Source organism: Electrophorus electricus, chromosome 18, assembly GCF_013358815.1.
Source record: "Electrophorus electricus isolate fEleEle1 chromosome 18, fEleEle1.pri, whole genome shotgun sequence".
Lineage (NCBI taxonomy): Eukaryota > Metazoa > Chordata > Actinopteri > Gymnotiformes > Gymnotidae > Electrophorus > Electrophorus electricus.
This window is the reverse complement of record NC_049552.1, coordinates 7,386,033-7,400,291: the sequence shown is the minus strand read 5'-3', so window position 1 is coordinate 7,400,291 and position 14,259 is coordinate 7,386,033. Positions and strand designations below refer to the sequence as shown.

The 14,259-nt window shown below is 54.0% G+C and overlaps 1 protein-coding gene across 4 annotated transcripts in view; it reads left to right on the top strand.

Moving 5' to 3' along the window:
* Positions 1 to 14,259, top strand: part of LOC113580438 (membrane-associated guanylate kinase, WW and PDZ domain-containing protein 1-like) — an 81,072-nt gene that overhangs the window by 59,315 nt on the left and 7,498 nt on the right. For all 4 annotated transcript variants that reach the window (XM_035536205.1, XM_035536204.1, XM_035536207.1 and 1 more), the window contains exons 13-18: positions 4,844 to 4,878; positions 7,060 to 7,318; positions 10,258 to 10,349; positions 11,851 to 12,043; positions 12,155 to 12,463; positions 14,008 to 14,211. In XM_035536205.1, coding sequence (XP_035392098.1) covers positions 4,844 to 4,878; positions 7,060 to 7,318; positions 10,258 to 10,349; positions 11,851 to 12,043; positions 12,155 to 12,463; positions 14,008 to 14,211 — 1,092 coding nt within the window. The remainder of the gene's footprint in view (positions 1 to 4,843; positions 4,879 to 7,059; positions 7,319 to 10,257; positions 10,350 to 11,850; positions 12,044 to 12,154; positions 12,464 to 14,007; positions 14,212 to 14,259) is intronic.

Here is a 14,259-nt window from a genome sequence, read left to right as displayed (position 1 = left end):
TGTGTGTACGCGTGCGTGTGTGTGTGTGTGTGTGTGCACGTCCGTTTGTGTATCTGTGTGTGTGCGCGCGCACGCTTAGAGCCTCATTACCGCAGGACTCGGCTCCTCTAGCAGTGGAGCGGCACACGCTGAGCTCAACCCAAATGTAGGACATCTGCTCCCGCTTTTACCTCTTTTCCCCTTTCCCGAGCATCCGTCCTTTTCCCGGCCTACTTTCGCCAAACGAGGAGGCAAGGCTCGGTCCGAGCCCCCCCCGCAGGACGCCCCGCACCCTCGGGCCGCCACGCCGAAGGGTGTTTGTTGATCAGGCTCTTGCCTTCCCCGTCGATCGCGGGAAGAGCAAGGGGTGTTCGAGCTGGAAAGAATACAAACCTCCCATGTAACCCCCCCCCACGCCACACCCCACCCGCCCACCCTCTCTGGGGAGTGACTCATCCCCACGTGGCCTTGAGAGTCTGCTCCCACAGCCGGCATTCAGAAACCCCCCAAGGTCGACCAGGCAATGGACAACCTGCCCCGTTGCCATGGAAACCCAGCCTCACGGCTTCCTTTGGGAGCAGTACCCTGCTCACGTCCCGCCACCCAGCCATGCTCTCAGTCCAGGTCTTATGGCCTGTTATTGTGTGTGTGTGTGTGTGTGTGTCTGACAGAGAGATTAGATTCGACATGCCCGCTTAGGTCTATTTAAAACTGCTAGTCCCTGAGTTGCTTCTGGTTCATTTCACTGGGGTTGGAAGATGAACCGCTGTGTCAATTTGCCATCGTCTGTGTCTGCGTAGAACTTTAGACACAACTAGATGAAGCAATTTAAATGAATCCTAAATCAGTTTCACTTCAATTCATCTAACTGGTTTAAAACCACTGAGTTAAAACGGCTATGAAAACGTTTTATTTTAATTTTTAGAAGTAATTCTTAGTAGATGGTGTTTGAGATTATTGTTCTGTAATCTCAGGATTATAAGAGGGGGTTTTTTTCCCTTTATTTTTGTATGGGAAAGATGAATCTCCTATACATTACATACTTGTTTATGTTCCAGGGGTTCAGTTTTGTAGTACCAAAGTTATTAAAACTCTCCAGGCATTAATACTGTATAGATGAGATTTAAAAATATTCTCAGAGATCTTCTGGCATCTTGCATGTTTTCCAGCTCTTGGCATAGTAAGACTGTTCATGTGCCCAGTAAAATCTTTCTGTCCCGCGTTCGTTGGAAAGGAATCTTTTGAAGAACGTTTTGGCTTTAAGGTATAGACGGAAGGGCAGAAGGGTGTTGTTCCTGAAGTCAGTCCAGGAACTGGAGACTCTGAGGAAAGGAGGCGAGTGTCATTTAAAGAGCAAAATAAGGACCAGAAACTTGTGTGGATTATGTAATATAAAACATTTACTCCTGCAATACAGCATAAGCGCAAAGAAAAGAATAATTACCTTGAAAATCAGGGATGGAAAACCATTTCTAGTGTGTTTTCAAATTGCAATAATGAAAGGAGTTTTAGTAAATTGTAAGCATCTGAGAAGGTGGGGTAGGTCCCTGGGCATCAGACGTAACTGTTGTGGTCCTGTCGTGCCGTTTCAAGTACCAGCTTTCCTTTTTCTGCTTTGACAAGCAAACAAACAAAACCGGTCTGCTTGTCAGAGTAATTCCTAACCGAGGCTACCGAGCGACTCAACGGCCAGCCTGTGGTGTCATAATCGATCTCGTCCAAGGGAGCGGCGCTCCGCATACGACATGGCCCCGGAGCTCATGGCACATCCTGGGATAAGGGGGAGGAGAAGGAAACATGCAGTCTGGGCGTCGTCGGTCAGCGGCGTGTTTGTGTTTTGTGGGGGGGTGTGAGAGACACGTGGGAGGGATAGAGAGAGCAAATGTTCTCCTGGTCAGAGTTGATTGTAGAGTTGTAGCTCCTCCTTTCACCCCTGCGCGCGCGCACACACACACACACACACACACACACACACACACACACAGAGCCAAGAGCGCTGCTGTAAATCTCTGCCATCTTGCCTCCCCCTTGTTTCCATGACGATGCTCCACTGCACTGCAGTAGGCAGAGAGAGAGCGCAAAAGACACAGAAGGAGAGAGAGAGAGACAGACAGACAGACAGAGAGACAGACAGAGACAGACTGAGATGGAGACAGACAAAGATAGAGGGAGACGGGCAGAGAAAGAAATTGAGGTTTCAAGATTTTCTTGCCATATTTACCCAGAAAAGTTTGGCTGTTTTTTTTTTTTTTTTCCCCTGTCACGTCTCCCGAGGTTACAGTTCTCAGTTCAGTTCAGTTCAGACAGCACAAGTCAAGCCTTCAGCGACAAATAAACACCAGGGCTGTAAATGCAGATTAACACACACACACATACTGTAAGAGAGCACTGCAGCGTTTGCATGTGCACTGACGTCCAAGGCCACACGCCTGTACGCACCGTGGGGAAGGAACCGTGTCCTTTCTACAGAAGCCGAAGAGCAGCGCAGCTAGAAGCCCTGCGTGGTGCAGCGTAGCCGTCATCTCCGGGCGCAGTGGGCACGTGTGCGCGACAACATCGCGGTGCTGCGTAAACACACCGTAACGAGAGACGGCCCGACGCGGGGAGAGTGCCATCCGCTGTCAGGAATAGAGCTAGGAGCTGTAGGAGTCTGGTGGAGGGAGAGAGAGAGAGAGAGAGAGAGAGAGAAGGTGGGGAGGGACGGAAGCAGAGTGGAGAAATGAGATAAATGAAGAGGGAAAAGTAAAATGGAGACAGCTGTGGACTTTAACCTAAGCGCGTGCGTGGGTGTGTGTGTGTGTGTGTGTGTGTGTGTGTGTGTGTGTGTGTGTGTGTGCGCGTGTGTGTGTGTGTGGGTGACGTCTTGGAAACAGATGGCCAGGACATCCTTCCAAGGCCACACGAGTGGCAAATAAACTCCCACATAACTATGTGTGATAGATAGATTGATAGATAGATGCATATGCACACACACACACACACACAACCATGCTCACACCGCTGATCAATTTGAAAATCATGGCAAGGTCCCAAGGTTTGGGATTTCTTTGGACATGGCGGTGCACGCAGACGTGTGTGTGCTGAGCTGTGGCGGACCACTGCCCGACACTCACATTTTAAATCTCGCTTTTAAATCTGACGTTCGGAACATTTGCAGTGAAGATGGGCTCCGTGTGTGTGTGTGTGTGTGTGTGTGTGTGTGTGTGTGTGTGTGTGTGTGTGTGCGCGCGCGCGCGCTTAATTTTGTAGTTTTCCTTTGTGTAGTTTTGAAGTTCTCCAAGGTTGTTTTCAAACGTTTCCTTTCGCCTGTGCTGCTGGTGTGGTCGAGTTGTGTCGGTGCTTCAGAATTAAAGCAGTGATGCTACCCCACCCAAAGTGCATTACTTAACCGCTTTAACTCACGTGGGGGGGGGGGGGGGGGGGGGGGGGGGGGGGGGGGGTTAGCTGACATGCTTTTATTTGCCTCTACGTAGCCCCATAACGTGAATGAATAATGAACTCTGGGCACTTGGAGAGGAAGAGGAAGTGGTGAGGGAGAGGAAGAGTGAGTGAGAGGAGAAGAGTTTTAACATTTAATGACTTGCGCTCCGAGTGATCCACGCTGCTGGAGACGTATGTGTGTGTGTGCACGCGCGCGCGCTGGGGAAGAAACCGCAGCCGGAGCGTTTAGTCTTTCAGAAGGCTCTCAGCACACGGCCAAGCCTCAGCGTTCCGGAAGGGACTTTAAAACATTTTTTTTCTTTAAAAACATTTATTTATTTATTTGCCTCAGGTCCCTTATATGCGAACGAGTAAGAAACAACGAATAAATTAGCTTCATGCTTTGAATACGAAAATGAATATTCATAAAGATGCAAGCGTCTTGGCTCTTATGTAAAGGGAAAGGGAAGAAACACACACACACACACACACACCCCAAACACTCGTACATGCATATATGCTAATTTGTCATTTGACACTACGTGTGGGTGTTCTAGACAGGAGGAAGGACACAGAAGCGTTCATTAACGATGGTTGGAGTGATGAGGTCTGGCTCGCCGTGTGAATATTTGATTCTGGAGTGTAGAAATGTGTCCAGGCACTCTGGAATGAGGGGCTTTGAGGAGGAAAATCACGTTTTTGCGGAATTTCTCGCGATGCAGGTGGACGTGTGAGAGGAAGACCTTGAAGGTGTGTGAGCGTTTGAGATGGGCAGGGTGGGGTGCTGGCGAGACGAGCCGGCCGAGCGGCAGAGAGCGAAGACAGAAGGACTGGGAGTCGTTTTTTAATGTGTGCGCTCATAACGGTGGAGGTTGGAGCATTCTCTCTCTCTCTCTCTCTCTCTCTCTCTCTCTCTCTCTCTCTCTCTCTCTCTCTCTCTCTCTCTCTCTCTCGCACGCGCGCACACACACAGACAGAGATCGGGTGGGCAGCGTGCTCCAGGACGCGGCGGTGTGTGTGTGTGTGTGTGTGTGTGTGTGTGCGCGCACGGCGGGCTGCACCGGGAGCCATCGCATCTCCTCTGCTCCCCTCTCCCCCGCTCGCTCCCCCACAGGGAGACGCGCGCGGCGAGGGCTGCCGTCATAGCCACGCCTCCTCTCGCTTCCACGCTCACAACGCCGAGGGAGGGAGGGAGGGAGCGAGGGAGGGAGGGAGGGAGCTGGCGCGCGCACACACGGCTCCGCGGCTTTCCGAGCCTGTGCACTTGATGGTCTGCAGGACCCTGCTCCGTCGTTATTCTGTGCTCGCGCGCTCTCTCTCTCTCTCTCTCTCTCTCTCTCTCTCTCTCCCTCCCCCTCTCATTTACTTCTTTTTTTTGGGCGGAGGGCGAGACCTGGACGAGAGGTATTAATGCTCTCTCTCTCTCTCTGCTGCTGTTTCACAGGGGTGGTGCAGGCCAAGCGGAGTCCCAAAGTGGTGGTGAGTAAGCGCGTGCGTCCCTCTCTCCTCCTCCTCTCTCCTCCTCTCCCTCGCTCCTTTCTCTCTCGCCAGGCTGGTTCCTCCTCGCCTACCTTCCGCTCTCCTCCGTTTTCTTTCTGTTTTCTTTCTCCTTTTCCCTTCTCTCTCCTCTCCGGAGTTTTGCTCGGATGCGTGTTACGGTAACGCGGACGCGCTCCCCCCCCCCCCCCCCCCCCCCCCAACTTACTTTTGCTTGTAAAAGACTCCGGCCGTCCAGTCCTGCGTCCTCCTTTTCAACCCAATACGAACAGGCAACAAATGGGTCATCCGGTAACGGCGGTTAAGGAATGACCCGCGGACTGTTGCTGGCGGGGCGGCGGGAGCCTTCTCGGGCCGCGCCGCTCTTCGTCTTGGGCCGCCCCTGCGCGCGGGGGCATGCTGAATCATGCTGCCGTTGGCAACCGACCCCACGTGCCACGAGGAGTCAGCTCTGCCACAGAGATTGGGGGGGGGGGGGTCTCCATCAGCTCCGTCGCCCCCCTTGATTCACCTGTGGGAAAATCAATACAGATTGTATTGAATTACAGGGGGTGGGGGAGGGGGGGTGAGCCCGGCTGTTTCAGATGCTGCGCGAGTGGGGTTTGCAGTCTTGCCGCATGACCGCAAGGATGTTGGGGTTTTTTTGGGGGGGGGGGGGGGGGTCAGCCGTGCAAATCCAGCTTCGCGTTCTGTTGAGTAAGATGTCAGTTTTAGTTTTTCGTGCAGTCACAGGGAGGAATCGGCTCGGCAGCGGACTGTGTCAGAGATGATTAGAAGCGATTTTAGGTGTAAATAGCAGCCGCGTGCAAGTACTCCCCAAAATCTGCGCTCCTGACGGAAGACAGAATTACGAGTCCAGATAATAAAGGAGTGAATGCTGCTAGTTGAACGCTTCAGTAGTAGCTGGAAGTTGCACTATGAAGTGGAGAGTGTAAAGTTTCTCGTTAGGAGTCGTATGGAGTGAGAGTCCCAGTTTTAAAGCGGACCAAGAGACCGCGCGGAGGCATGTGTGCTGCTAGCCTCTGCCCATGGGGATTGTTGAGAGCTGTCGTTCGGGTTTTGAGGTCATGTTGGGGCACTGGCCTTTCCAGGGAGCTGTCACGGAGGCAGCTTGAGCGTGTGTGCATGTGCAAGTGTGTGTTTGCTCAGGCTTCCTGGAGACAAATGGAATGTTTTGTCAAGAATCGGAGTACCCCGTTCGGACACGACGTGGAAATGTAATGTGATTTGTGACGTGCTCCACTGACAGTGTTGTACGGACAAAAGTCTCATCAATTCAGTCGGGGGGGGGGGGGGGTGAGAGAGTGAGGGAAAGAGAGAGAGAGAGCGAGCGAGCGAGCGTGAGTGTGCGGAGAAGCTTGCCGATGTGCGCGCGGCTTTCAAAGTCCACGGCGAACAAACACGCACTCAAGCCCCCAAGAAAGGATAGCCTTGTGTATTGTGTTCTGCTTTCTGTCCTCTTCATCTCCCTCTGTCTGTCCATGGCCTCGGACGTGCGTCGCTTAGCGCTTTCATTTCTCTCCAGCTTTTTGACCCCTTCTCTATCCCTCGCTCAGGTCCGGCGCCCTGCCTGTTCACCACTGTCTGTCGGCCTTTCTTGGTGTGTCTCTCTCTCTCTCTCTCTCTCTCTCTCTCCCTCCTCTGCCATCCTCACCTTTCTCCATCATCTTTTGATGATGTCTTTTTACAATGGCAATTTACATCCTATTGCATCAATGCCGTGTAGACAAGAGCTGACTTGACTTCTGTTTAATCCTGTCTCTCTCCCTCTCCCTCTCTCTCTCTCTCTCTCTCTCTCTCTCCCTCTCTCTCTGTCTCTCTCCCTCTCTCTCTCTCCCTCTCGCTCGCTCTCCCTCCCTCTCTCCCCCTCTCCCCCTCTCTCTCCCCCTCTCTCTCTCCCTCTCTCTCCCCCTCTCTCTCTCTCCCTCTCTCTCTCTTTCTCTCCCTCTCCCTCTCTCTCCCTCTCTCTCTCTTTCTCTCCCTCTCTGTCTCTCTCTCTCCCTCCCTCTCTCTCCCTCCCTCTCTCTCTCTCTCCCTCTCTCTCTTTCTCTCTCTCCCCCCCCCCTCTCTCTCTCTCTCCCTCTCTCTCCCTCTCCCTCTCTCTCTCTCTCTCTCTCCCTCTCTCCCTCTCCCTCTCTCCCTCTCTCTCTCTCTCTCTCTCAGCAGCTGGAGAGGAAGGACAGCCAGGGCAGCTCCCAGCACAGCGTGTGCAGTCACCGCAGCACGCACACGGACTCCCCTGCCCGCGCCGCGCCCGCCGCACCCGGCGAGACGCTGGCAGCCCCGCCCCCCGTGCCCCCGCCCCCCACCCAACCCCTCCCCAGCCTACCGCCGCTGGAGCCGCCTGCCAATGGCACCCTCCAGAAGAAGCCCGACCCCTTCAAGATCTGGGCCCAGTCGCGGAGCGTTTACGAGAGCCGCAGTGAGTAGCCCCCCCCCACCGCCAAAGCTACCGGCTCCCGGAAAACTTCCCACAAAAGTTGTCCGCCTCTCTCGTCCGTTAGTAGCAACCGGAATGTTCCTTGAGATCTAAAATAGAAGCGCTCGATCGCGCTCAACCACACACACATACACACACACACACACACACACACCCCCGGCCGCTGCCATCTGACGGCTTTTTCTTGGCTGCGGGACGCGCTCTCATTAGCCGGCCGCGTCTGTGAAGTCCTGAAGTCCGTCACGTTAGGAAGGCTGTTTGTGGATCAGTCGGGCTCCCGCCGTCATAGCGGCTCAAAGCAGCCGGAGGGAACGGGCACCTGATCACAGAGCAGCGTGTTTCATCACTCTGAACGAGAGAGGATTTCAGGACAGGATCGGCGCGTGCTCAGAATAATCACTCCGGCACAGTCTGCTAGAAACACTGCTTCCACGGTCTGCGAGTCCGGACTCCGAAGTCTGAAACGCCCAGTTTTCCCCCCAAGAGCTCTAATGACTGAAATGGATTCTTGTATATCCTTCCACTTCACTACATTAAACCCAGACAACTTCCTGGGACTTATTACCGGGCCATCTGTAGGCAACGGTTCTTATGGGTATAACCGCAGTCGGACGTATCTGTGCCGGTCTGTGGAAGCACAGGAAGCGTCTGGAGGACACCGAACCCCCGTGAACCTGCTCTCGGTTAGGGTCAGAGGTGCCTGAACGTTACATGTGTGCTTAAAACGTTTCGTCGGTGGTCGGAACGGCTCGTTCGAAGGAGCGCTCTCGCAAGCGGGGGCGAGGTCTGCAGTAAAGCGTTGTGGACGGCGCGATCTCTGCGCTCACGGACAGCCGGCGTCTAGGCGCGTTGGCGATTTACGGGAGAATGTCTCGTTTTGGGTCCATACACATCCGTGCCAAAGAGCTGATTGGAGTGGCTTGTTCTGAGAATTCACATTCTGTGTGTGTGTGTGTGTGTGTGTGTGTGTGTGTGTGTGTGTGTGGGTAGGTGTATTAGGGGACCAGCGGTATGTTTCTGATATAGGATCACCAAGTGCAAGTCTGACTAACACACTAATGAGGTTTCATAACTCCAAGGGCAGTGCGAATCTCAGAAAACTAAAGATCCTCCTCTCTCTTTCCCTCTCTCTCTCTCTCTCTATCTCTCTCTCCCCCCCCCCCCCTTCTCTTCCAGTGTGTTATACATTTATGTATGACCCTTTTGCGTACTCCCACACACTGCTGGAGAAGACATGTGAAGCAGCTTATCACACGCCGCGTGATTAAATCTTCCATCTTATTAGTGGCTGTTCACCACGATAGTCTTTTTTTTTTTTTTTTTTTTTTTTTTTTTTTTTTTTACACGGCCAAGTGGCTTCTCTAGAAATAACCGGGAGGTTCATTTCCAGTGCTGCTCACCCCATTACAGAAGCCCCTGCGTGCGAAGCGTGAACCTTCCAGTTCCGTCAGCTTGGCTTGTGCACGGGAGGGGCTGAGGAGCAGCGGCTATCAGATCTGTGGCTCGTCTTGCGTGCGTGTGCGTGCGTGCGTGTGTGTGTGTGCCCGCGTGTGTGCTTGTAGTAAAGTCCAGTAAGATCCTGTAGGAGTCAGCTAGCTCTGGATGTGGCATTCTGGGAAAGACCTAGGAGAATTTGTACATAAGCCTTCACTGCAGAGGTCAGCACAAGTTCCGTGTGTGTGTGAGCATGAGTGTGTGTGTGTGTGTGTGTGTGTGTGTGCACGCACGTTAGGTGACAGATTGTTCACTAATAGCAGCATTTGCTGCCTACCGTGTGCCCACGGCCGCTGCCAGGACCCAGTCAGACCTGTTAAACGGTCTGCGAGGAGTGTGCAGGAGCGGAGGCTCTGGGCTCTGGGCCCGGTGTGGAAGCCTCGCATGCCCTGCTGCTCCCATTCCAGCTGGCTCGTGCCCCACCAATCGGGGCGGGGGAGGGGGACGACCAGTCTGGACGGCGAGGCGGGTGGAGACCACTGGGCGGGGCCACAGCAGCAGGAGGAGGGGCCACCAAGCTGCAGTCCCACGGGCACCTCTGTTCCAGATCACCTTCCGCACTCCTTCACCTCGGCATGCTTCCGCAATCGGGCTGGAATTCATGGGAGCCTCAGTCTGCCCTTCATGTGTATGAGTATGCGAGTGAGTGAGAAGTGGTCCACTCTTGTGTGCGATTTGCCTGGCTGGTTAACAGATTGCCACAAAATTACTTTTGTCTTCCAGTACCCTACTGAGGAATCCATAAGGGAATTGTGTGTGTTTGCGTGTGTGTATTTTCAGGAAAGATTAAATTTCAGTGCTGTAATCCCCTTCTGCCTCATGCAGGTTCGTGTATGCTGATATACATTTAGTTTCTGCTTAGTGTAGAAGATGGTCTGTTCTCTTTGGGATTCTCCTCTATGTCTCTCTCTCTCTCTCTCTCTCTCTCTCTCTCTCTCTCTCTCTCTCTCTCTCTGTCTGTCTGTCTGTCTGTCTTTCTGTGTCTCTCTGACCCTGTTTTAAGATCCCTAGAGAAAAAGGAGAATACGTTGCATGAGGGCAAGAGTGTGTCTGTGCGTGGGCATGGAAGCCAAAAGTAACTATTAAAGGGACAAACTGCCATGCATGCATGTTTGTTGCCAAGGAGAGGATGTGGACTGTACCGGCTGGTGAGTGCTTGTGTTGTGGCCCCGCTGTGACCACTGGAGTACTCTGACCTCGCTCTCATCATCCTAATTCCGTTGCCTTGAGGAAAGCAAGATTACAAATCCTGCTTTAGCCTGATGACGGAAACAATCCGAACAGGATTTATCCCATCCAGTTTTAACTCGAAGACGTTTTTTTTCCTTCGTTTGAAGATGGTCCCGACGTAGGTGCGGTTTACCGCGATGCGATCGCGTGCTTCCGTTGTAAAGTCGTCTGACTGGTTGGTTATCGTTGTGTTTCAGTGCCAGACTCTCAGGAGCAGGACATCTTCCTGTGGAGAAAAGAGACCGGCTTTGGCTTCCGGATCCTTGGAGGGAACGAACCGGGGGAACCGGTGAGAGACACCCGCACGCCCGACACACACCACACGCTCTTCCCCAGGCTGCAGGATCCAGTTTGCACCCAATCCCCTTTAGCTGCTTTATTCCTGTTCGCTCCGGTCGGGTGGGGGACGCAGCTACATTCGCTTCACCGTCTTTAGTCGAGCGGCACTGAACCCTCTCAGCGGCAGAGACGCCAGGCGACATCACCAACCTGACGCCCACTGCCCTCTGGAGGAGACTCAGGGCCCAAATATGGTGCCCATCCGGCCGTACCAATTGGTCCTCTTTACCAGTGGCGGGGTTTGTCAGGGGCGCCAAGTTACTACACGCTGAAACGAGCCGCAATCCCAGCACTCCCCTGCGCGCTTTACATCACTAATCAGATTAAGAGGACGAGCCATGATCTTAAACCGGATTGAGTCGTCCTCCACAACATTTGGGATTATTCGATCCCACTAGTTTATACTTCCGTGTCTGTTTTGTGTCCTGTAATGTGTGTAAACAAACCAAAGGGGCCCAAACCCATCTGTAATATATTCGTGGTTTTAGAGTTCCAGCACTTCTGAACCAATAAGGGGAAGTGCAATAACAAATTTAATCTAACGACTCGTTTTATGCGCGCAACCTGGTCGCGGCGCTCTTTCAACAATTTACGGCGTTATTGACGTCCGAGTTGAATGCGGCACCTGGACTGCGGAGGAGCAGGTCCTCAGGACTGACCCTGAAAACATCTGCCGCAGATATTACTCCACATGAACAGAATGGCAGCCAGTCGTTTTACGCCAGTGGCTGTAAGTGAACTGGATGCCCGCGTAAATGAATAAATAAACTGCATTAACGAGGTTTTAATAAAACATCTCCCTCTGCGTTATATTACGCAGTCGCTATCAGAAAAGAATTCCTTTGACCTTCCTTTGGGCCCTGAAATGAAATTCCTTCCGACTGAAATTCCCGAAGTTCCCTGCGTTTTGAAAACTCTTCCTTCATTTACTTTGCCCCTGGTAAAGGGTTAGCGTGGAGTGAGGGAAGCTGTCTGGCAGAGCGGCCCCCGGGCGCTCTTTCACACTCCTCCAGCCAGTCGGCGTTCGGCGACAGCCAGCACGTGCAGCTTGCTGCCCTTTGCAGACGGCATGTGTCCTTCTCCCCCTGGTTTCGTCCTCTCCTCTCTCCCGCTCTCTCTTCTCTCCTCCCCTCCTGTCTCCCTTTCGTCTCCGTCTCCTCTTGCTGCGGAGGAACGTCGCCCCCCTGTCCTCTGAAACCGATTAGAATTCCACCCTCTTCCGTGGTAACGGAGATTACGCCCTCCTCCAAAGACAGCTCGGTCGCCGTACCTCGGCGAGTCCAATGGCATAGCGCGCCGATCGATTTCTAACCCAGAATCCCCTGCCGCAAAGCGCATTAAACGACATGGGGAAGGGACTGGTAGCCGAGGGGGGGGGGGTCCTCCGGGACGAGACGGCCGCGCGGTGCTTTAGTAAGAACACGCACGTCAACGCTGGCTGTTCATGGCAGATCTACATCGGCCACATCGTGAAGTACGGCGCGGCGGACGAGGACGGCCGCCTGCGCTCCGGGGACGAGCTGATCTGCGTGGACGGCACGGCCGTGGTGGGCAAGTCGCACCAGCTGGTGGTGCAGCTGATGCAGCAGGCGGCCAAGCAGGGCCACGTCAACCTGACGGTGCGACGCAAGAGCGGCTACGGAGGTACGCGCACACACACGCTGCCGGGCGAGCCGTGCAGAAGGTCCGGCACGGTCTCTCAAACCGAGAGGTCCCGCCCCCGCAAGGCTGACGCTCCGCCCCCCCCCCCCACAGTATGCAAGGGTGAGGCAGACGTGCCGGCCTCGCCTGCCTCCTCGCACCACAGCAGCACGCAGGCGCCCTCCCTGGCCGAGGAGAAGCGCACGCCGCAGGGCAGCCAGAACTCGCTCAACACCGTCAGCTCGGGCTCGGGCTCCACCAGCGGCATCGGCAGCGGGGGCGGAGGCGGCGGCAGCGGCGTGGTCGCCGTGGCGCCGGCCGCGCTGCAGCCCTACGATGTGGAGATCCGCCGCGGAGAGAGCGAGGGCTTCGGCTTCGTCATCGTCTCGTCCGTGTCGCGCCCCGACGCCGGCACCACGTTCGGTGAGACGCATGCAGGGGTCAGGGGTCAGAAGGTGGTCTTCAGAAGGTGGTCTCGTTTTGTGTGTGTGTGTGTGTGTGTGTGTGTGTGTGTGTGTGTGCGCGTGTGTGTGTGCGCGCTCACGTGCGTGACTGCACACGCACTCATCAACGCAACTGCGCATTCACCTCGTCTGGGACGGAATGGCTGTTTACAGCGCGCAGTGTGCGGCGTGTAGCGCTCCACGCTGCTTAGACGTCACAGCCAAAGATGAAACGCCGTCTGTTTCACCAGCAAGGGCAAGGGAGTGTGTGTGCACATGCGAGTGTGTGTGTGTGTGATCTGCCAGCACAATGTCACAGCAACGTCATGTCCGTTAGCCAGCGGCTGGTGTGCTTCTGTGAAGAATGCTAACGATCTCAGCGCATCCTGCTCAGAGAAGCACACATGATGAGAGCGTTCTCAGTGGGGCGGTGCTCTGATCTGTGACACTGCCAGGTGTGTGTGTGTGTGTTCTGTGCTTGGTGTCCGCTTTGTGTGTGTGTGTGTGTGTGTTCTGTGCTTGGTGTCCACTCTCTGTGTGGTGGGTGGGGGTGTGGGTGGGTGGTGGTGTGTGTTCTGTGCTTGGTGTCTGCTCTGTGTACCATTTCAGATACATTCTTATGGCACAGTGTGAGGATAGACAGAGAACTGAGTGATTGGTGTAGTCATGAATCAGATCTGTTGGTGTGTGCGCGTGCGCGTGTGTGTGTGCGTGCGTGCGTGCGTGCGTGTGTGAGAGAGAGACAGAGACTCTGCTCACTATGGAGTCTATCTATCCTCAGAGCCGACAGAAACTCAATTACTGCACATCCAGCCATCTGTGTCCTCGTGTGCAGGTGTGCGCGGGTGTGTGTGAGCACATGTCTGTATGTTCCTGTGTGTGTGTGTGTGTGTGTGTGTGTGTGTGTGTGTGTGTATAAAAGTGTTGAGAGCAGAGACATGATACTATGAGTAACACAATAGTGATTTATAGGTCACATCACACCCACATCCCTGCAAATGTACTGCAGCCATGATTTATCCACATGCAGTCCCACTGGCTCTCTAACACACACACACACACACATGTCAGTCAGGTCTGGGCACAGCATGCGTGGGGCCACACAGGCGTAAGTGACCGGGACACACATCCGTTTCCTGACTGAACCAGGCCCGTACGGCTTTAAATCCTGACCACCACTTTTCCTCCTCCTGTCTGCTTACGCCAAGATGGATGAGGTCTGGTTTGAAAGGGTGATTTTACTGTCAGATTTCAGCTGAAGATTTTGCTTTGTTCGCTTGGTGAATTAATTTGGATTTCTCTCTCTCTCTCTCTCTCTCTCTCTCTCTCTCTCTCTCTCTCTCTCTCCATCCTTTTGTTTCCTTAACCAAATTACGGGCACTGCCTCCAACTCCATGCTTTTCTTACATACATTCACTTATTCATTTCCACCTACTCTGCTCTTTTCTCCTCACTCTTATTTCCCTCTCTTGGTTTCCCCTCTGTGGCGCACACACACACACACACACACCCACGGCATGACAGCTGGAAACACCTGTGTGGCCATGCCCCATAAAATAGGCCGGATCATCGAGGCCAGCCCGGCGGACCGCTGTGGGAAGCTGAAGGTGGGCGACCGCATCCTGGCCGTCAACAGCTGCTCCATCACCAACAAGTCCCACTCTGACATCGTCAACTTGATCAAGGAGGCTGGCAACACGGTCACCCTACGAATCATCCCAGGAGATGGTGGGTGTGTGTGTGTGTGTGTGTGGGTGGGTCTGTGTTTGTGGATGA